The sequence below is a fragment of the Lissotriton vulgaris genome, chromosome 8, assembly GCF_964263255.1.
Source record: "Lissotriton vulgaris chromosome 8, aLisVul1.2, whole genome shotgun sequence".
In the NCBI taxonomy this organism is placed as follows: Eukaryota; Metazoa; Chordata; class Amphibia; order Caudata; family Salamandridae; genus Lissotriton; species Lissotriton vulgaris.
In genome coordinates this window covers 994,645,190-994,669,061 of record NC_141696.1, presented here as the reverse complement: position 1 = coordinate 994,669,061, position 23,872 = coordinate 994,645,190, and the positions used below count along the sequence as shown (strand labels likewise).

At 46.1% G+C, this 23,872-nt stretch overlaps 1 protein-coding gene and 1 non-coding gene across 4 annotated transcripts in view; one reads left to right on the top strand and one right to left on the bottom strand.

The window, feature by feature from the left end:
• TBC1D4 (TBC1 domain family member 4) overlaps positions 1 to 23,872 on the bottom strand; it is a 664,791-nt gene that overhangs the window by 248,723 nt on the left and 392,196 nt on the right. For all 3 annotated transcript variants that reach the window (XM_086934887.1, XM_086934888.1, XM_086934889.1), the window contains one exon: positions 10,802 to 10,891. In XM_086934887.1, the coding sequence (XP_086791013.1) occupies positions 10,802 to 10,891 (90 nt within the window). The remainder of the gene's footprint in view (positions 1 to 10,801; positions 10,892 to 23,872) is intronic.
• On the top strand, positions 12,249 to 12,439 carry LOC147698228 (U2 spliceosomal RNA). The gene has a single exon (XR_015299542.1). It is a non-coding gene; the product is annotated as a U2 spliceosomal RNA (small nuclear RNA).

Genomic DNA, 23,872 nt, shown 5'->3' with positions numbered 1-23,872 from the left:
AACAAGAGAATCACCTTCCGTCTCCTCACCCACGCACACAAAGCCCTACACAGCCAAGGCCCAGGATACCTCAACAGCCGCCTCAACTTCTACGCTCCCAAACGCCAGCTGCGCTCGACCAGCCACGCCCTCGCTGCCGTCCCCCGCATCCGCCGAGCCACCACAGGGGGACGGTCCTTCTCCTACCTCGCCGCCAAGACATGGAACTCCCTCCCGATCCACCTCCGCCTGACCCAGGACCACCTCGCCTTCAGGAAGCAACTCAAGACCTGGCTGTTCGAGCAGTAGCGGACCCCCCTCCCCTAGCGCCTTGAGACCCTCCGGGTGAGTAGTGCGCTATATAAATACGATGATTGATTGATTGATTGGGGGCATTTATGCTCCCAATATGGAGCAACCTGCCTTCTCCTCGCAGTTGTCTGGAAAGGTGGCACCTTATTTTACAGGCTTAGAATTACTTGGAGGGGATTTTAACAGTATTTCAGACGTGGATTTGGATCGCTCGCACCCCGCTGCCTAATGCCCCCACTCATAAGATTGCAGAGGCCAGGCTTAATTGGCAGAGCCGGGAAGTCCGGGGGACGCTTGTTTCACTCAAGAGGGCATAAACAAGCTGTTCTATGACTTCTACAAGGAGTTATACAAGAGCAAGACGGCCTGAACGGGGGATGACCTATGTGGGGTCACACGTGAGCTCCGGTTTCCACAACTAGATGAAGAGCAGGCGGCTATTAAACATATGGCACAGAATAAAACACTGGGGACAGGCGGCCTTCCGATCGAATTTTATTTAACCTATTCTGAGTAGCTGGCTCCGCGCCTTATGGCATTTTATAATGAGGCGAAAAGCTTGGGTCACCTCCCTGTCTTCACGAGAGAGGCGGTTATCATCCCTCTTCTTAAGCCTGGTAAACCGGCGTGGAACTGGGCAACATAGCCGTCCTCTCTACATGCTTAAAACGGACTATAAGATACTACGTCGCATCTTGGCCACTCGGCTATTGCCCCACATGCCAACCGTAATCCATCGGGATCAAGCTGGCTTTATACCTGCTCGGATAACGGCCTTAAATATCCGGCAATTACTGCAGGTTCTCGAAGCAGACTTTTACCCAGAAGACACTGCTGCAGTATTTGCCATCAATATAGAAAAGGCATTTGACAGTTTGGAATGGCCGTACCTGTTCCATGTCATGGCCGGATTTGGGTTGGGAGACAAGTTTATAGCATGGGCGGCGTTACTTTATAAGTATTCCACGGCTCGAGTTAGGATGGGCGCGGTGATATCTGAAGCTTGCAAAGTGAGTGAGGGTACGATGCAAGGATGTGCATTATCCCACTCCTATTTGCACTGGCCATGGAAACATTGGCGGCGAAGACTAGGACTGGGATATACTACCAGGGTCTACAAGCACAAGGTCACACCCACCATATAGCCTTGTATGCAGACGACCAACTCATGTTCTTAGAAGACATGGGGCAAGCATTGCTGGGAGCGAAGGCACTACTGCACGAACTAGGAGAGGTATCTGCCCTTAGAGTTAATTGGGCTAAATAATGCCTGTCCCCAACGGATGGAAATAGGGTTGGCTCGCAGAATATAGCAGGAGTGAGGTGGGAATATTGGTGTCTCGCGTAACTAGGGGTTCAGATCTATCACACACGACCAGATTTATTAGAGGGCAATGTAGTTAGAGCGATAAGAGGGCTGGTGAGCAGTAATGAGTTTTGGGGATCCCTTCCATTGTCGGTTGCAGGGCGAGTGGCCTTACTTAAAATGGTGGCCCTCCCAGACTGCTATACTAATTTTGGACCATGCTGATTTGGATGCCGGCGCAGATTTTTAAACAACTCACATCCATGATCACAGGTTTCTTATGGGGCACTGGGAGGCGCTGGGTTGCCCTGACTGTATTAATGCGTCCAAGATTGGAGGGTGGATGGGAGGTTCCCTACTTTGAAACTTACTATTTAGCTGCACAGCTGCAGTGGCTGACACAGAGAATGGCACTGCGACTGTGAGGCCCGGAGGAGGAGAGGGGGGGTGGGGCAGAACTGAAGCTGCTCTCACAAATCCTACTGGACCTCCCTGTCCGGACTGGTGCCCTCCCTGAGGACCTTAAGACAGCAAGGCAATGTTGGAGGCGGAGTTTTAAACGAGCCGGTATGGCAGTGCCGTATGCCTCTGATATTCCGCTCTCTATGTGTGAGGCATTTCCCCACGAGGGGCTCCTGTCGGGAGTTGAGCGATTGGGACGAGAAGGGGTTGACCACTATTGGAGATCTATGGGAGGATGGAAACATGATGCCCTTCCATATATTGCAGGAGCGGTTTGACTTGCGAGGGGGCGACTTCTTGCTTTATGCGGCACTCACTGCCACCATCCATGCACACTGGAAGGAGGGCCAGACTGAATCTATGACTTCTTTGGAGTGCCAATATATTGTGTCCGCTTCAAGGAAGTATAAGGAGGTCACGTGCCTCTACAAGCGTATGACGCAGGAGAAGCTGGCTCCTTTGGATGTTCTTAAGCGCAAGTGTGAGGTGGATGTGGGAGATGAGATACCGAATAGGGCCTGGGCTGCAAAAGTGGAACAAGCGTGGAAGAGCACCAGGAATGCTCATTTTCAACTGGTACACTTCTATATTTTGCATAGTGCCTACCTCACCTCGGCAAAATCAAGACATACTTTAATATGGATACAGATGAATGCCCGAGGTGTCGAGGGAAGGGAGCGGATTTCCCCCACATGATCTGGGGGTGCCTACTGCTAGCTAGTTATTGGACTGAGGTGGTTGCCCTGTTGAAGGCAGTGACGGAATGAGACTTGGGGCTGACAATGTGTCCTGCATTGGCTCCCCCATACGGCTAAAACTAAGATCACTAGCAAGTTTATAGACATGGGCCTATTGCTGGCCAAAAGGGAAACCACGATGCACTGGAAAGCAAGAGGGGCCCCTGGGGTAGCTAGATGGAAAAAAGAATGCATCAAATGGGCGGAATGTGATGGGATAGTGCGACTGCAACTAGCAAAGAGAACGGGGAGCGAGAGGGCGTTGGAGGCGGCAAGGGCATGGGAGCACTTGGTAGGATTACTGAAAGACCCAGACACTGATAGCGAAGATGACACTGAGCCGCTCATGCCAGAGTTAGAGAAGCGCCACAATAGCGCATAGCAGCAGTAACACAGATACATCTGGTGTACGTAGGATAGGCGATCATGGGTTGGCGGCATGCACACGCTCACATTCTCAGGCTACTGGACTACCACCAACTATGCAATGCCGATGTTTTCTGATTGTTACGTATAATACTGGAAGTGACATGCCTGGGGGAGGGGGGGGGGGGGGAAGGGATGGGTGATTTATTAGATTAGAATGGTTATGATTCATGATGAGGTTACAGCTTGTGGGTACTATTAAGTAGGGAGGGATATTCCTCTGTATCCATGTTTAATTTTTCCCCAATCCACATATCACATGATAATGTGTTGGTATGTAATTTGGGTTTCAACTATAGACCTTAGAATTGTATGATTGAAGGGACTTTGGAGGTGTGTACTGCCAAGAACAGGCTTTACTAAGCAACTAATGTTTTTGATCTGCAAAACTAATAAAGTTTGTAAAAAAAAAGTAGGATTTTAAATTAGGATTCCACAGACACCAAACATGAACTAATTATCTCTTCCCATTTGGAAATTCCACTATAAAATGTAAACCGGCAACTCCAATATTATCCTATTGGAAAGATATGCCTTGCAGTAGAGAAAAACGAATTTAAGAGTTTTTCCACTAGCAGGCCATGTAACACTTAAAAGTACATATCCACATTTTTAAATACACTGCACCCTGCTCTTTGGGCTATCCAGGGCCTACTTTAGGGGTGACTTATATGTAATGAAAAGGAAGGTTTGGGCTTGGCAAAAGGTTTATATTGCCAAGTCGAAATGGCAGGTTAAAATTGCACCCACAAAGTCTGCAATGGCAGGCTTGAGACATGTTTAAAGGGCTGCTTAAGTGGGTGGCACAATCAGTGCTGCAGGCCCACTAGTAGCATGTCATTTACAGGCCCGGCCACATGTTGTATATTTTTACACTCAAAATCACACATACTGTGAAAAACCTTATCCCTGAAAGGTGGCACCTGAATCCCCATGCAGGTCACTTGCCCACTGTCAGTCAGGGTCGACGCCCTTCCGAACTGCCCTGCAGGTCACTACCACAGTAAGGCTGGTTGGCTCCTCAACTCATTTATGAGGCGAAAACCTAGCCATAAAGCAATGGGCGCTATACATGAGCAAGGGTCCCCATATAAAGCTCAGATGATTTGATTTTTTTTACTTTATCCGTAATCATACTTTCCACCATGGGGGTTATGCCCAGTTCATCCAATTTGTAGGTCCCACCACAGCCGGTGCCTTCCAAGCCTGCCGGTCCAAAGCCAGTGTGTCCAGATCACCTTGCTCTAGGATCTGGCCTGTACTCTGGGTAAAAGTGCACACACTACAGATAGTCTAGTTGGCCGTCTCGGACACTAGGTGAGAGAGTCGTGATGTTCCTGAGCGTTGAGAATAGATTAAAGGGTTTAAGTATCACCTGTCTTCAAAATAATGCCTGATTTTGTAAGAAAACGGTGTACAGTCCAGGGTAGGATTGGAGGTTTTACACAGTACCAATATAAAACAGCAAAAAATAGATTGAAGAAATACATTTGTATTCATATTTCATTTTTTATGGGCATCACCAACACTCTACTGCTGAGCTTGTTAATAAACATATGCAGATTGCAATAGGCCTGGGTTGTTTGTGGCGACATGCAAATGATGCTATATATCAGATTCCTTAGGTCTGATCTGTTTATTACGAAAAGGTACGGCAAAGGCAGTAAACCAGACTTATTTATTGTGAGGAGCATAGGTTAAATCCAAGAGGCCTTTATCGGTGGATTGTAAATTTACTTTTTCTAAAACCTATAGACAGATATTTTGTTCCATGCGATCTCACAGATTTCTGTAGTCGGCAACGTTTTTTGTGTAGATTACCCCTTCCAATACTCCCTCAGGGTAGAAGATTTGCACTGTGATAATCCCTGTTTGACCTTTTTAAGGAGATATGTAAATTAGTTTACCAACAGTAAATTTGCACTTATTTGTCATTTATTTACTGAATCCCTGGTTACGCCTTGTGATGAAGCTTATGTTCAACAGAGTGTGCATGAATTGGTTATTTTGACAAGCCAACAATAAAGAGTATTGGCCTGATTGATTCACTGGGAAAAGTTATGTCTGAAGCCACACATCTGATTTGTTTATTATAAAAAGTAATGACAAAGGCAGTAGCCTTGACTTGTTTGTTATAAAAGCATAGGTTAAAAGTGATGCAAGGGTAGATTGACACTGCACTGTGAACGCCTGTTTACAGATAATTCATTACACGGAATTGCAAAGATTACCACATCAGATGAGGGTTTTGTTGCTTTTGACCCCCTCTGAATTTGAACATTTGCACCGTGATAATTCTTGCTAGGCCCCCTTAGGAGGCGTTCTATATTGTTGTGTTAACTGTAGCTGTTTACATGTTTGTAATTTTATGACAATATGTCTGATGGGTGACTTGTGGGAAAACGTCTGCTTAATTAAGTAGGCCAGAGTTGATTGTGGGGACAGCACAAATGATGAAGGCTATAAGACTGTTTGGTTAGTTGGGAAACATTATATAAGATACCATACATCTGATCTGTGCACTATGGAAAGCTATTACAAAGGCAGTAGGACTGATTGTTTTATATAAAAAATGGTAACGTCAATGTGCACTTGAGTGGATGGATATTTTACTATGCTAAGCATGTAGAAATGTCTTGTCCTAAATAAAATCTAACAGATGACCACAGCAGGCAAGGTTTTCGATGTTGGTCACCCTCTCCTACCTGGACTCTCCTAGGGGAAGCTGCTAATTGCTTTTCTAAATGTAGTTTTGTAGATATTTACAATCTTATCTACACTAGTTTACCTGGGTGCATTTTAAAGTACTATTAGATGTGCCTGACAGCTTTTTCTGTCTGCCAGGCCCTTGCAATAAAAAATCATATCTCTCTCTCTCTGTTTGTGCCAGCCCTCTTCAGCTATTGGTCTGTCATTCTCATTCTCATTCATTCATTAATTCTCTCTCCCTCTCATTAACATTTTATTTCTGCCTATGCCAGCATGTATGGGTCAGTCTATTACAGCCATCTGCTATACCGCCCTGTGCGTGATGTCACTTTGCGTGATCCCATCTCCACATCCGTCTTTGAGTGTGCTTTAGAGCCATAATTGGTAGGCCAGTCCTCAGTTTTCCATGTTCTTAGTTTATAGGTACCCCTTCAATTCTCTTTTTTTTAATTTGCAACTGGCAGCTCCTCAGACAGCGTTACCGACTACACCTGTGCCGCTCATTGCAAAAACAGTACGCTGCATCTCACAAGCCACTGCTTTTAAACTGGGCAGCCATCTATGAATTAACCACTTGGCTGCTAGGCGTTTTCCCCCCCTGTGCTGGAAAATGCCATTTTAGTGGCACCATGACGAGCTCAGCTCGTCGTCAGCACACAACACCCGTGGGTGATGACGAGCTGAGCTCGTCATCAGCATCGAAGGGGTTAAAATGTCCCTGGTGTATCATTTTTTTTTACCAATCCAAGATTCCTACCACATTTAAAAGCAATATGTCACCAGGATCATATATTAATAATACATATATTATGTTAATCACAATCAAAGATGCCTGCGCCGTGTGATGCTTACTGGCAGACATTTTGGAATAGCGCTATGCACAGTGCATCATTGTTTGATCATCCCAGAAGGCAGACACTTTGCTTCCAATCATGGTTGTCAAGTTGGAGCTTTAAAAAAGTGATATGCTCTGCACCGTGCCGTACCTCGAAGGCAGCCCACTGCTTTGTTTAAACGTTAAACTTATTTTTTTATTGCAAGGACATGCCCACTACTTTAAGTGGTATCCTTATTCGTTTTTGTGCTTTCATTCCTTTGATTTATCTTATGGTCGGTTGATGGGGTTCTGTGTGCATTTTATTGTGAATGAGTGAGATAGGTGAATGCAAGAATGAGTCAGAAGGTGGATTTACGGATGCATGAGCCCAAAATAAAATAATGTGCATAATATAGGAATGCAAAACCTATTCATGTGCACATTATCTGTCACCGGACTTGTAAAACATAAGTAAGCTATGCATGCTCATAAGTGCAATTTTACAAGTCGGGTAATTTACTCTCCAGGGGATCATAAATCTACCATATAGTATTTACAGTTGTATATGAACTAAATAAAATGACACTGCGATGGACCCAAGCAGTCCGAAAAGTGTTTGATGTTACATTCTCACTAGTGCAGTGTCACTAACACCAGTCTTGTATGCATACATATTGATAAGGATTCGGTGACAGTTTTGTGTGGGGTTATACACAACTACGAGGTGTAATACATGCCTTGCGAGGTTCAGTGGCAGCAAATATGTCCCTAGGGAAGTAGGTCTTTGCAGCAGGTCAGAACCCCAAGCCTAGAAGGTAAAGTGTTGCTAAATGCTTGAGCAGTAAAACAATGGGGACAGTCTAGTTTCTCCACAGGTGAGTGGAAGAGCGAGATTCCAGACCAGAGATGCAATGTCAAGCCGTGTATTTCACCGTTCAGAAATCTCCACAAGTAACAGAAACCATGCAACACAACTCACAGAGTGCCCAGAACTGGAATGAGCCATGTCTTATAGCCTTTACCCACACAGTGCCCTGCTGGCAATTCCATCTGCCGGCAGGGCTCACAAATTATTGCCTTTGGTCCTTGGATAGAGAGCTTGACTCTTCACTAGCCCCCCCCCCTCCCCCCCCACACACACACACACTCTCCCCCACCCCTCTCTGATAGTACTAACCTGGCACACACCCAGCTGCCAGTCCCAAAAACCTGCACAGTTTGGCCTTTTTCTTTTGTTTTATATAGCGCTTTGAAAGTTGGCAGCTTAGATGCCATGGAAGCACAGGGTGTTGTTTGGATACATCCTATGTGTGTGGGAGGGTGTGAGAAAGAGTGTGTGTGTGTGTGTGCGTCTCTCTCTCTCTCTCTCTCTTTCTCTCTCTTTTCGAGGACGAGGGTGTGTGGAAATCACTTTCAAAGGATAAATAAGGGTATCAAACAGTACGTTTGATATACAGTAACGATTTGCATATTTGTGTTTTTCACACAAGTCAATGACCGAAAAACAGGAATCCGTTTCCACCGGCTTGAAAACAACAGCTATAAAAAGTCCGTGATTCAACACTAACATTCTTAAAGTCATTTTGTATGAATCGCCCCCACTGCATAATTAGAGCATACAGTGTCAACAATTTCTGTAAAAAACAGCAAGTCAGTTATGGGATTCTGAGCATGCTCAGGAGACATGAGTGTCACACCTACAAAACAGAAAACATCTATAATATGGACTAATTATGTTAGTGCAGTAAAAAATCATGTAAGTATTTACAATGGGCACTCATGATAGAATACTGCTTGCAGAAGCCCTTCACAAAAATAAATAGCCAAATCAACTAAAAACAAACAAATTCAAATGTTAAAAATATAATATAAGCTACATTTTCTAAATAAAACATAATATATTATTTTCACCTATAAATATGTAAGAACACAATAGTAAGAAATGCTGCATAACACATAGCTGAAAAACACACGGAAAATAAAATATGACAAAATACCATAATATAACAATATATGTTATCAATCACTTTTATACGTTTTTATATACCAATCCAAACATTAAAAAACTTTAGTAACTTGAATAGTTTTCGAAAAAAATGTAAGCTTGGCTCGTCAATCCTCTTTCCAGCTGCTCCCAACTTTTCTATTAATTCTAACATTAATTGGTGTTTCAAAAAAGTTTCAATTAGTCTGAGAATCATGATTAACAATTGTCATGACGTTTTTTAAATTGGGTATAATAAGAGCGAAGCTGTGCAAATTAGCACATCCGAACCCTGAGTTAAGATCAGCACGCTGGGGACGCAATTAAGCTTGGCATTCACTTTAATTAGCTGCTCATTTTATGCGTTTCTTTCAATGAAACAGGAAAGTCTATTACTAAAGTCTCTAGAAGCAGGGTGAGCATTCAGATACTCAGGAGATATTGAATTAATTTGAATTATTCACGGTTTGAAATAGGCTTTCCCATTTGTAAAATGGCTCAGTTATACCCTTCTGTTGACATGCAAAATGGCTTTGCGTTAGGCAGTTACAGAAAATGTATAATGTTATTGTGATTCATTTGTATGTCGTTTCTATTTTGTTTCTAAATGCCTATAAAATACATCATTTTTCAACTCAAATAAATACCACAAAGAAATTAAAGTCTGGTCCTTTATTGTTTTTTGCCGACATAGTGTTGCCACAGTCATGAAATGGGGAAGATAAAAGGTCACAGTGACAGAGTCACCAGAAACGAGGAAGTTTTGGAGGAAGAACAGGGACGATCACAGACACTGATAATAAATGATGTGAGGGCTGAAAATTACACCTTGTTACTTGGAGACTGATTAAAATGCACTAATTAGTACCATTCATCAACAAGCATTGGCAAAGCCATTAGGTCTCACCTTTTGAACTTATTTGCTTTGCCAATGGTGTTTAGCCTCATAGGAGTGTCGAACGTTCAGAGCCCAGTGCTGAACGTTTGAAGAACGAATGCTGGCCCGTTGGCCAACGGTCGTGCGCAGCACTGGCAAGTTAGTGCTCGCGACGACTGTTGGCCGACGGCAGCACTTAAGGGGTTATTGATGCTATAAAGCACGGGTACTCGCAAACATTTCTGCTGGGGCCCAAAAGTATGATTTGTGGTGCAGCCAAGGGCTGCATTGAGGACAGCAGGGTGGGGGTCAGGGGACTAGGAGTGAAGCATATACCTGGTGTGAACTCGGAGTCCTGGAGTTATTTTGAGGATTTCATTCTATACTGCCCTCCAAATTATGCCTCTCAAAGAGACACAGATATGACAATACTTTGCTGTGCTGTATCGGAGTTGTTGTCCCTCTACCACACCTTGGGGTATCCAATGCCTCATGAAAAGAAAAAAAAGAGTTCCAGGAAAGTGAGTTGTCATGGAAGAATCCTAGGAGACAGTCCGAGAGGTGGAAAACCAGCTATGCTCCACGGGAGAGACAAATAAATGTTGGACAGCCTAAAATGAATAAAGCCAGCAAATAGAAAGAAAGCAAATGCGAGTTACAAAACACAAAGCCAATGGTAAGCAATAGAGGGAATGCATTCCTAGGTAAGCTTTCAGCATGTCCACAATATATCTTTGCAACCAGCAATCTGCCCTACCTGGTTGACTTCAACCTAAGAAAAAATAGCTTTTCCCCTCAATCACCATTAAAAGGGCCTGTGGACTGCATATCGTTCTTGCTCACAATGAATGTCAAACGTTGACAGGGATATTAAAAATGCATGCCATGACCGGTACAGTAAGATTGGATGCATAATGGCATCAACTCCTCATAGACGGCTACAAATAAGGAAACAAAGAAGACAGTGCACTTCTAATGTCTTGTGAGTGAATATGCCTCTACAACAGGACAGGACAGTAGACCTAGGCATGCTCACCCATTATACAAGAAAATATGCTTAGGTTAGTAGTCAATTAATTAATTGTTCCTGTTATAATTACTAACACCACTTAAAGATCAGTGGTTTCCCTCTCCTAACATTCCACCAGAGCAATTGTTGTAAAATGCTGCAAAGCATGCAATGTGCACATACCTGAGAGCAAGAGGAGATATCTTTAAAGTTCTTTTCAAGCTCCACAGTTTTAGTGTCAGGGCTGATGAGGTTAACTTCAAACCGACCAACCTTGAAAGAAAGAACAGAAAAATAGATTCGTTTAGTATTGTAGGACACATTTGCAATAGGCCAAGTGAGCTATATCGTAATGTTCTTTGGAGGGAAGAGGAGTATGTTTATTTCCAATGGAACACAGTAGAAATATTTCACATTTATTGGGACATTAAGAGCAGAACTAGTCATGCTCAGCATCAACCAAAAAAATCCTGTTAAACCATCTACTCAAAACTTCGCCCTGCAGATATGATAAGGACACCTTACAAAAATTCCTTGCTTTTTACTGTCATTATTTATGGATAATGTGTTGCTTGGTAGATACGCAAACTGCTTGTATAGTTTAATCAAGCAAAAGCCTTAATTGTTGTTCCATGCCTGGAGACACCTGTCCTTCTACACCCCCCCGCCAACTACGATCATCCACACAAGCCCTCGCCGCAATCCCACGCATCCATAAGTCCACCATGGGAGGAAGATCCTTCTCCTACTTAGCGGCCAAAACCTGGAACTCTCTCCCCACCCATCTCCGCCTTACCCAGAACCACCTCACCTTCAGAAAACTACTAAAAACTTGGATATTCGACAAATAAACTTCCCCTTCCCCCAAGCGCCTTGAGACCCTCTGGGTATATAGGGCGCTATACAAATTTCAAACTTTCAAACTTGAGACAAACTGTAGGAGCCCAGCACCATCAATCCTGATTTACTGTCTGTCGGGAATCTTCAGCCATTCTGCAATCCATCTTTTCATGGGCAGTATGAGAATGTCCAACCCAAGCATCAGTGGTGAAACACCTGGATGAAAGCATTGATGGTGAGCTGTCCCCTGCCAGCACAAATTTCACAGGTCACACAAGGTAGGGTAAAGGGGGAGGCAATGTAACGATTTTAGAACTATTGGGGGATTTTTATTTCCTGGCTTTCTTGCACAGGATACTAACATTGCTCTTATTCAATGCAAATTCCAATTTGCAAAAGGAACACAACTGAGATTCCCACATGATGTGCCGTACAGTGTGCAGAGATTAGGAAATATGGGCATCACGTGTCGAGGGAAACCGTAAGTGATGTGTACAGCTCACTGACCCTAGTCCGCTTTCACTGCCTGATAGAAAATGATCACTTCAAGGACATGTCTACAAACTACAGAACAGAATATGCAACTGGACCAACATTTCTTTTTACTTCAAATATGTTGAAACGTACATATTGCCTATAGATTTTTTTCTGCTATTAAGACATTACACTACCAAAAGATCAGAAGGGGTGGTAAAAACCATTTTCAGTTCAGGCTCCTCTGCTGTGGAACAGACTTACAAAATACCTACTAAGTTTACAGGACAATCTGATGTTCTGAAAATATACTGACATCGCTTCTCGGCCTTTTGGCTAAGATCAAGTGTAGTATCTGTTCTTATCAGTTTAATATCTGATACGTCCTCTATCTGGGGACCATATATTAAATTGATTTTTGGAACAGGGAGATGGAATAGGAGCTTGCTCTGTCCACTCCATGCATCAACCTGGTATTGCAGTACCTCCAGGAATGGTGCACAAAAAAAAATATATATATATATATACTGACAACTCGCCTGTTTAGTCGGCAGACAGAGGCTGCCTACAAGCAGACTCTTAATAGAGAAAAGGAAACAATCTGTGGTGTAAAGTCCTTAATAAGAAAGGGTCACAAACTAAAATGTGTATGAAAAAAATCACATATTATTTGGAACCTCTTCACAAATCGCAATCTGGCAGTCCAAATTTACGATTCGCACATTTAGAATAAGGTTAAAAAAAATGAATGGCAAGCAGGGTAGCCCATCTTGCAATGATTGATCCTTTCCACACCCGTTTGATGAGATGAGTATCTACAAAGATCCATTGCTTGGATGTCTTTATAGTCAAAGTGCTACTGCAGACCTACAACTATCATTAATGTCTAGAAGAAAATGTATAACTAGTGAGTATAACTGAAGCAGCATTTTGTCTCTGAAAATGCTTTACAAAAGCCTCCAGTAGATCATTGTATTATTTCACCCTTACAACTGCCTTTAAAGAAGTGATGTAATATGTGATGTCTTATATTACCTGTGACATATGAGAGAGGTCATGAAAGTGCATGGGGGGCGATCGATACAATAGCTAACGAAAACCGATGACTCCGTTTTTTAGGTTTTATATCACAGCTATACTGCCCCATTAATAGATGCTGTGTATGTGTAGATGAAAGGTATGTATAGGTAAGACTGACTGCAGTTGAGATACACATTGTACAGTATACATTCCAAAAGCATAGAAGGCAAAAGTATAAGACATTGGACATGCAGCAAATGCCCATCGGCCAAATGTCACATGAGCACTGTAGCACATTTCCCTTTTCTGTGTGGTTCCTTTAATTATTCCTCTTTTTATGGCCTCTATTTTTGCTGGTATTATACCTCTGCGCAATGCGACACTGCCACTCAGTGCCAGAGTGCATGGGCTCTGTCCCTAAAATTGTACCGTAACTGGGGTTTTACCCAACTGACTTATTTAACCTTCCAGTAAGGCCATGGAAGATGGTGAGCAAATGTACCAGGAGAGTGGAAGTTACATGTTACGCCGGATGTAGTTTATAGCTACACCACCCATACATATGACAGAGAGGTGTGGTTCCAGAAAGCACCACTGTACTCTGGATGGACTACAGAAGCAGTTTTCAACCTGGGGTCCACGCACCTTGGGTGTCCAAAACACCTATTTAGGGGGTCTGTGACTTTTAGAACATTAAATAAATGAGTAGGTTAATGAAGTAGACAAACACGCGGAACTGATGCCGGCAGTGTTGTCCATATATATAGAAAAGGCTTTCGATAGCCTGGAATGGGGGTATCTCGATAAGGTGCTGGAGAAGTTTAGCTTAGGTGATCGGTTTGGACGCTGGACAAAAGTCTTATATTCCTCAGCGACTACCAGGGTGCGACTAGGGTCAGTAATATCTTCCGCGTACCCGGTACAGAGGGGAACGAGGCAGGGGTGTTCACTTTCCCCCTTGCTGTTCGCATTCGCGATTGAGCCTCTGGCGGTCCAGGCTAGGCCGGGGATGGCATATAGTGGTCTTGTATGTGGCGGGATCCCGCAATACATATCGTTGTATGCGGACGACCTGTTGTTGTTCTTGGAGGGCGCTGCAGGGAGCGATTGACATGTTGTCGCATTTTGGGAAACTGTCGGGCCTTAGGGTTAATTGGAGTAAAACGTGCATCTTCCCGATGCGAGCGGATGTGCCCCGACCACAACTAACTGGCGACATTATATGGGAACGAGCGTGTTTTACCTATCTGGGAGTCTGCATTTATCATGGTGTTGACAACATGTTGGAAGGGAACATAGGACGTTGTATAAGAGCCCTGAGGGGCTGTATGGCGTTCTGGGCAACTCTTCCCCTTTCAGTACAGGGGAGAGTGGTGCTGCTTAAGATGGTGGCTTTACCTCGGCTGCTCTATTATTTCCGTACCCTGCTGATATGGATCCCTCAACGGATCTTTCGGGAGCTGAGAACACTGATCACTGATTTTTTGTGGGGGCACGGGAGACGACGAGTAGCACTGACTACTCTGATGAGGCCAAAAGCGGAGGGTGGTATGGCAGTTCCTAATTTTGAACTTTATTATTTAGCGGCGCAACTGCATATCCTTACACAAAATGTTGCAAAGGAGTTTAAGGGCCCTGTCCAGACCCAAAGGATGGGGATACAGAGGCATGTCCTCTCGTATATCATCATGCAGCAAAAGCTTGATGTACGGGATTTAACGCTAGAGGAGAAGAACTCTGCGATTATGCTGGAACAGAAGTCAAAAGAGAGCAGGGGTAGCACACCCGTATGCACCTGAAATCCCTCTGGGTATGTTAACGGCGTTGCCACACGGAGGGGACTGGTCCCCACTCATGGACTGGGAGGAGTTGGGACTTCACATGATAGGCAATCTATATACTGAGGGCGAGTTGATGCCATTCAGGGCGGTGCAAGATCAATTTGGCCTTCCTGATGGGAGTTTCCTGTTATATGCAGCTGTAACTACAGCGATACGGAAACACTGGAAGACTTGGCAGTCGGAGCCACCAACAACCATGGCTTGCCAATATGTGGTAATGGCGGCGGGAACATTTAAAGCGGTCACCTGCCTACATTCTCGAATGTCTAACGAGTGTTTGGAACCACTGATGGTACTGAAGCAAAAATGGGAGGCCAGTGTGGGAAAGCCCATACCGGACATGACATGGGGTCATATTCTGAGGAGGACGTGGAAGGGGAGCAGAAATGCTCAGTTTCAGCAGGTGCATTTCTTCGTGGTGCATAGAGCTTACCTTACCCCGGGAAAGATCCAGAGGTATTTCCAAGAGCAGGACGCAGCGTGCCCTAGATGTCTGATGCCTGATGTGGAACTGGATCATATGCTGTGGGACTGTCCGAAACTAGGCCTGTACTGGTCTGAGGTGGGGGAGAGTCTTAATGCAGTTACTGATCGACAGGTGGAATATGACATGGCGACATGTCTGTTGCTCTGGTTTCCTCACACGCCCAAAACAAAAATCACTAGCAAGTTCATTGATTTGGGCCTTATCTTAGCCCAGAGGGAAATAACTTGGCATTGAAAGTCGAAAGAGGGTCCATCTAGTAGGAGATGGGTGAGTGAATTACATAAATGGGCCCGTAGCGAAAGTACTGTTAGACTAAGGCAGGCCACCCGCACAGCAAATGAAAAGAGTTTGGAAATGGCACGGGTGTGGGAGGAGCTAGTGCGAGCGCTCAAGAACTATCAGGCAGAGAAGGAGGACTAGGTAGGGAGAGCATTGAATAGAGTTCCATGAGACACAACAGTAGATGAGTATTGATCCGTCAGGTCTCTTCTGATTGTCGTTATGTATGTGTGCAATAGGCCCACACCAGCAGCAGTTAAGGGGGGAGGGATATGGGTGGGTTAGTTGGGGGTTCTAATGAGGGTATAAGGAGTAACTGAATGCTTCATGAGTCATATGTTGACCCCTGTGATGAATAGCAGATTACTGTGCTAGCTAACCTGAGGTAAGACACGCTGAGTTTAGCATGCGGGGAGACTCCTCAGAAAGGGATAGAGGGGATAGACAGGGCAATTGAGTTGCGCTAGCACTGACGTCCAAAATTACCTATTGGGGTTTATGACCAGTTGAATGTTGTGAACGAGGGACAGGGAGATACAGAAAAGCAGATGCAAGACCATCTTGCCGAATAGATGCCATTGTTTTTTCACTTTTATGTTTTTGGCAGTCCCCTAGCTAACGCCGCCCGGCCTCCGGGATGTGGGCTAAATGGCTGTGTGATATATCTATTTACCGACCTGTGAGCTACAGCGATCAGAGGCGGGGATGTCCGAAAATTTATTGTGTATCTTATGACTCTGCAATAAAAACACATTTTCCCAAAAAAAAATGAAGTAGACAAACACAAAAAATGTAAACCTTCAAATACTAAAACTGGTTTGCAGAAGCTACGCAAGTACAGCAAACAAATCTAGTATGGAGGCTTGGTGGCGTTAATTTTAGCACTAGTATGCACCAACAAAAAGAGAGCATACAATAGGAGCAAAAAAAGACAAAATGGCATGCTAGACTCTAGCACATTGCTTCATCTTTCAGAAATCAAACCTAATTTTTACAAGCTCAAACTTTCCTATTAAAATAATATTTTTGTATTTTCGTATATTTTCCCTTTGTAAAAGAAATAAGATATTTAATCATTTTTGGATTTATTTGATGTGCACTCATTTCTGTATATTTGGGTATTGCTTTGACGTTCAAACCATAGAAATTGTTTAGGATGAAAGTCAAAGGTTAAGAACCAAAAGACTACAATGTAAAAGAACTTCAGTGTTGCATAGAAAAGAAGTGTCTTGCCGTGTAGAAAAGCCTATTTTTAATTATTAGCGATGGCACCCCTAAAATGTGCCAAGTGCAGCATGAAAGAACCCTGGTTTAAAGGCCTCTTTCAGAGTCTAAATACACATTCATGGTTGGCTGTTAATGATTTCCCTCCTGGAAGACAATTGCTTGGCCTATGGTAGCAGAAAAGTTAGAATTGTGCTCAAAATAGCCAATCAGCAGGGATTAGACATTTGGTTGAAGGAACAGTAACAGTAAGTATCGCACAGCTCCTCCTTTTGAAGTGGAGATCCCAAATGGGGATGTCAGGCACTGAAGCCATCCATGCCCAGAGCCATCCTATATTTTTTCTATGTGCATTCAGTAAAACAAGAAAACCAATTTCAGCACTAGCAGAAAGGAAGATCCCTCCCCATCACATGCGGACTGCCAACAAGGAGGGACTGAGACTAGGAATTCTGGTAAATGTTACTGGTGAACTGAGAAAGGAAGTGCTAAAAAAGGAGAGAAGAATTTTGTGTCGACATTTTTAGGATTGTGGGTAAGGAATTCTCCTGTCTCAAGTGGTTGGTCTCCAGTTGATGCTATACGGACACAAGATCTCGAGGGCTCAATGCTCTGAGGAAGGTCTGGCTGAATAGAGACAAGGTTACAAGAAGCCTACACCAAGGACCTTGGGGATGTTGGAGAGACCAGAAGGGACTTCCAAGTGTTGATCACTGATTTGGGACTCTTACTTGAATGAGGAAACAGACAATAATGCATATTGCACCCTTCGAACTGTGACTGAAGGCCCCTAAAAGTGAACCTAGAAGCTGCAAGCACCGGAGTGTACAAGAATAAAAGATGACTGACTCTGCTCCTGAAATACCAGTCTCTGTGAGCCAGAACAGTCTGCAGCTAACTTTTCCTTGGTTTCGTTTCTGGTGCTAGAGCAGCCCCCGGCATCCTTTTTTAGGTCTCGGTAATATACGGAAGTCCGAGAATTATTGTCAGTAAGAGGGCTGCTTTATCCCTCCCTCTTTTTGGCTCTCCCTCCATTGGCTGGCTTCCTAAACGGAGGCCAGCCATTGGAGGAGAGAGCCGTCACTTCGATTTAGCCCCGTCTTTTTCGGATTAGGGGGCGTAAGTTTTGCTGTTCTTTAGACAGTGACATCATCCGTCACTCAGAACAGCAAAACACGCCCCTGAATCTGACATTTTTCGGAGCTTTGTGCCGCCATTTTTTTTTAATCGTCTGCCGGTGAGAATCGTCATTTCTCGTTTGTTTTAGCGCTTTATGTTCATTGCGGCTGCCCACGCCGCACTTGTGACAATTCTCGTGCCACCCCGCCTTGCAGCGCAAGAAGAGAGGGAGAGAGGAGCCGGCGCCCGTGCCTGACGGTGGGCGGGGCCGGCTGGGACAAAGAAGAGCCTCGTGGGCTCCATTTCCTCTTCCCCCAGGCGGGAGGAAGCCCCTGGGGCGGCTAGAGGAGAATGGCTCGGCACTGCCCGCCGCCACGTCCCCGGGGCCCGGCTCCAGGCGGGGCTCCAGGCGGCGGAGGCCCCCAGCCCGCTGCTGCTCGTGAAATGCAATGCAACTACTATTCGGCTTTCCTCTTCACCCCTATCCAGTTGGTGTAAAGACAGGGCCGGCACCTCGGACAACAAGGGCGGCATTTCATGGTTTGTTTTTACAAATTAAGCCCTGATCGCTGTAGAGATAGGGAGCGAGCAGAGAGCGGGGCTGTAGGCTGTGCACGTTTCACTACGGATTCCATGTCCCGACAGCGCGCCAAGAAATGCCTCGCTCGTTCATGTTTACAACGCGTGCACACCAGACGAGATGCCCCAAGGAGAGAGAATTGCTTCTCTCCTTCTCACACCGACATCCAAACAAACCGAGCCGGACAGCCGACTTGCAGGGGCAATACAGGCGGAAGTATGCACACACACCGTGGGTACAAAAGCCACCCCCTCTCTCTACTTACCTCTGTGGTGTAGTCCATGTGCGGAGAGGCATGCGGAAACGTACACGGTGGACGGGCACACACAAGAACAGCAAGGCGGGGTGCACTCTGTATGAGAAATGTTAATTTCTGCCATTCTCTCATACACACACATCTAGATAGACACAAGGCCAAATAGCGGACTAACAACGAGAACGAGTGGAAATACACACTAACTTGACAAGATTATATTCTCTCTCACACGCACACTGAGTAAGCCCGGCCGAGGACAGCATGGTAAAAATCCACACACAGACACAGAGTGCCAGTGAGCCAACATCGAAAGGGGTAAATGAAATATACACGATTCCATACAAAACTATATTTCACACACAAGCAGCACTTAGAGCCTGCGGTTGTGCTGCGTGGAAATATGCACAGTGTGAAAGGAATGCCCACTCTTTCTCCCTCCCACACGCCTATACAGGGCCAGATAGCTCATAGGAACTATGAGAAGAGGTGTTGTATGTGAGTGCATACACTCCTGCACGCCTAGGTAGCCACAAGTGGTAACATGGGTGTTGCGCGTGTGGTGTCAGGTGTGGCTACGCACTGGATTGTCTTGTCCATATGACGAGTCTCCAGAGAAGGGCCACCGTGGAGTTTGTGCAACACATACAGACACAAACAAAGACACGCGCGCGCACACCCACACACACCCACCACACAAATTAAAAGTGCGTTGGGAGATAAAGCTATTCAGCCAGTTCACCCACAAGATTTATGGAGCGGCCTTTCCCGTCACACACACACGCACGCACACAGAGGAGGCAAACACATGCACGCACGGGTGCAATGTTCTAAGGGTTTTCTGTGTAATATCTCTGCAGGAATATGGTACTGTTTGCCCGCAGAAGCCAACAGTAAATGCTTAACATACATTTTTAATGTATTCGCTCCTCATAAAAGTTCCCAGATCACAATGGCGGGCTCTGCTCTAGAGGCAACTCGCTCAAATCACAGAAATGGCGTTGTTTACGTATGCAAAATGGCAACCCTTACAGAAATGCACCATGGTGTGTTTACTAAACACTTGCTATAGCTAGCATACACAGATTGGCAGCTCCTCCGAGAGGAATTATATATTCATGAATTTATTTGCTGTTGTTACATTGCAACCTCCCTCCCGACACACCCGAGGCGTCGTTGTGCATGTAGCAGTTTGCTTGTGGGGTAAGAGGTGAGAGATGGCATTGTGGGAGGTGACAGGTTGGCACAGTCACTGAGGCCTTATCGATGATTCAGGCGGGTACGGGTGTTTTTAATTTTCAATAATTGTTACGTGCAGAAACGGACAGCTTTGCACTGTATGTGTGTGTATATAGACACATGTGCATACATCCGGGCCACTGCAACATATTACTCATTAAAAAGCTGGCACTATATACTTATATTACCAGAGGCTGTAATTGTGGCTGTAGAATTGTGTGTGTTGTGCATGCGCATGTGAGAGGGAGCGGGTTGTTTGGTGGTGTGTTGTATGTGTGAGATGGGTAGGTATGTCAGAGTGTTTAGTGCGTATGTGAGCTAATGTAAGCGGGTGTTTTGTGTGTAGTACGTGGCAAGGGTGTACAAGTCAATGTAGTTGTGTGCATGATGTGTTGTGATTTGTGTATGAGTGTGGTACTTTTTATCTAGCTCATATATTCATGCACTCTATAATGTATAAACACACCATGCAAGTCTATTACGCATACACGTGGAATGGAATGAGTGGTTTCCATGTACTTAAAAAAACAAGCATTTGCAATGCAATAGGTCTCGCCTTAGGAAAGTTGGAGCTATTGGTATGGTAAATGACAAATTTTTTATTTATGTGTTTTTTTTTTAACTAACGTAATTAATAGCTTTGTCATTTACAATGCCAATAGTTGAGCTAATCCCATCGGCCCCCAGATGCTCCACATGCTCAGGGCCGTCTCATAGTGCTGGCTGTTTCACAGTCCCTGACGGCCATGACTACTTTATTAGGGGGCAGTGACCTACTGCCAGAGTTGCCTTTTTATGTGTCCGCGGGCCCTCGCAGTGCAGGGGCTGTGTGAAGTTCATCAGGCTGCCCTTGGCTTCGGGACAGCCCGGCTGTATCGGAAGAGTGTTTTCTTCTTTGACTGAGGTGGCAGTCTCTCAGCTGGACCCGTGGTGCGGTGCTGCGTTCGACCGCTAGATGGCGCTGCCGGAGCTTGTGCCGTGTACTGCAGCAGCTCCCCCCTTTGACGGTAGGCCACCCGGGCTGGAGCCGCTGGCCGGATCCACGAATGGGCCACTTTTGAAACTCACGGAGTTTGCCACGGCTCTTTCTGTGTGCTGCTGGAGCCTGGGGCCGTCCGGTGGTGGCATTCGGCGCTGGGTCTAGGTGCTTGCTGGCAGGCCGGAACCTATGGCCGCGCGCCTACCTCTGGACCACTTTGAGGAAGGTAGGAGGGGCCCAGCAGGGATGGTGCACGTGGGCTGATTAGCTCGCTGGGGGTGACGGAGGTGCTTTAAGTGTGGGCCACGCAGCATGTGTACCTTTTCGTCCGGCTCACAGGGGTGCAGGCTTCGCATCGGGCAGCAGCAGCCTTTATTTCTCCCCTCACTGTCTGTACGTGCCCCAGACTGACTTGAATGCGACTATGGGGGTTTGCAGTATTGCTAGGTGGCATGGAGTTTGCTGGGCCCACGATCACCGTCAGCTCCGCTGCCCGTGTGTTGAGTTGCGCAGGAGTGGGCGAGAGAAGGGCTGAAGGCTTGGCAGGCACGGCTCCTCGCTCACTGTCCGTTGCAGGGTGGGTGTCCCGACAGCATGGGATTGCGGCAGAGGTTGAGGGGCGGTCTCCTCTGCAGGACACTACAGTGTTAATGCTGCACGTTATCGCTCTGCACTGAGAAGGTTTTCTACAACTGGTAGCGCACATATTTCAAAGTGTTTTCATACACAAAAAAGAAAAAAACCCACTTTGCGTTTTTGTAGCTGCTGCTTGCTACATGTTGGAATGTGTGTTCCAGCGGAGTTTCTTAAAGTTCCCGCTTCCCGCCGGGCCGCTGCGCTGCCTGCGACGACCCGGAAGCGGTTGGGCAGCCGGCCAATCGCAGCGCGGCCCCAACCGGAAGTCCCGCCCCCATCGCGGCGCAAGAGAAAATCCACTGTCCGAGGAGCCCCGAGGGCTCCTGATCGGGTCCCGGTCCCGAGATGGGGGACCGGGTGAAGAGCGGCCGGGCGCATGGGGAAGGCGGGGCTCTCATGTGGTGAGAGAGCCCCGCAAAGCGCTACCGCCGCCCGAGAGCCAGAACCGCCGCCGAGCATCGCCAGAACAGGTGAGTGTGTTGAGGGAGAGGAGGGGTGAGTGGGGGTGGGGTGAGTGGGGGTGGGGTGTGCGCGTGTGTCTGTTGTAGTGTGTCTGTGCGTGCGTGTGTCTGTGCGTGCGTGTGTCTGTCTGTGCGTGTGTCTGTTTAAGGGGGGGTGCGTGTGTGTGTGTATGCAGTGTGTGTATGTGCGCATGCGTGCGTGAGCCTTTCTTTAAGGGGGGTGCGTGTGTGTGTATGCAGTGTGTGTATGTGCGCATGCGTGCGGGAGCCTTTCTGTGCATGGGAATATCAGGCACGGCGACGCGACGTGCGCGCTCACGAGCTACAATCTCCAGGAGGACAAGCTCGCCACAGTCTGCAGTCCACATTCCCCGGAAAGTGGCAACATTAGTTGTCTCCCTAGACAGCAAAGCTTCGCTTTGCTTTCGTCTAGGCGAGACCTAAAAACATTGTGTATGCAGCCAAAGGTCACACTGACTTGAGTCGCAGTGCACAGACCCTCACTTCTGATCCCTGCCAATGCAAGACTGTGCCCCCCCCCCCCAAAGTGCTCGGCTGCCCAAACACCTTGAAAGGGCCAGGTGGGAGCCCGGGCATTGGGTGTTAAAACACGGGTCAGCCTGAGCTGGAGGTGCAGGGGGAGATAAAAAGCTGCCCGCGCTGCCTCCTCCCACCGCCTTATCTGCTCGGGACTTGTGAAGCACTGGCGCGGGGTGAGAGCTGAGCCTACGTCTGTGCTAACCGGGCCGGGCGTGGGGTGTGTGGGGGCGGGGGCAGGGCAGGCCCTGGGGTCCATGGTGGCGGGGGCAGGGCAGGCCGTGGGGGCAACCGGTGAGGGCTTCGAATACATCCAGTGTGCGCAGAAGATGGCCGCACGCGGGAAGCTGTGTATATGCCAATAGAAATAACAATGCCATTTATTTAGGGATACAAAAAATTAAAAAAAATTATGAGCAATACCAATAGCTCTACCAATAATATTGCCGAGACCATTGCATTGTAAATGCTTGTTAGGTTAAGTACGAAAACTAAAAGTGAGCTTTAAACTGCCCATTTTCCGCTGGGAAGTTTTGACCATTTTGCTTTCAAACTTTTCCAAATTCTAGTCCCCAGTTCTCCTTATCAGTTACCATTTTTGTGTGCTTTTGCTTATTAGTTATTTCTTGATTCATTTCTAGATTGTTTGGGAATCATCTTGAATTGCATTCTTTAATTTTAATGATGCTGTCTGAACACTGCTTGAGCGCATTTCTCTGTGCCACTGCTACCAGGGTCTGAGCAGAGAATCTTTTAAAACTCTGTTGTGATCTGACCAGATTGGTTAGTAGGGGTAACCTCACCACAAATTAATACCCCAAATTATGACAAGCACTTTTTTTTTTTGTAAAATTTTTATTTTGCATACAGAGAAAAATAACAATTAACAAAAGGCATCACAGTGGGCGCATGAAAGGTCCCACACAGTGGGAAGGCTGAAAAGGAAGATGAGGGAGGGCAGTAAAGCAAAAAGTCTTCAGTGCTGGTAATGTCGGCAGTCCCGCAGCAATCCCCCGCCAAGGGGTAGCTCAAATAGTGCAGCCAGCAACTAGTCCAGGGGCTCTCCAGCGATCAGGTACGCCTCATCTCGGTGAAGTAACTGTCCCAATGCAACTCCCTATCCTCCCCCCAAAAAAACAAAACTCCCCCCTCCCCCCCCCCCGTGACGGCGCCGCTCGCAAATCTCATTCATACACCAAGCACACTCTAGAGTTGAAACAAGTGCAAGTTCCTTAATGACGCCGGGCAAACAGCCGAAGGCAAGCCAGCAGAAAGAAAGGACACC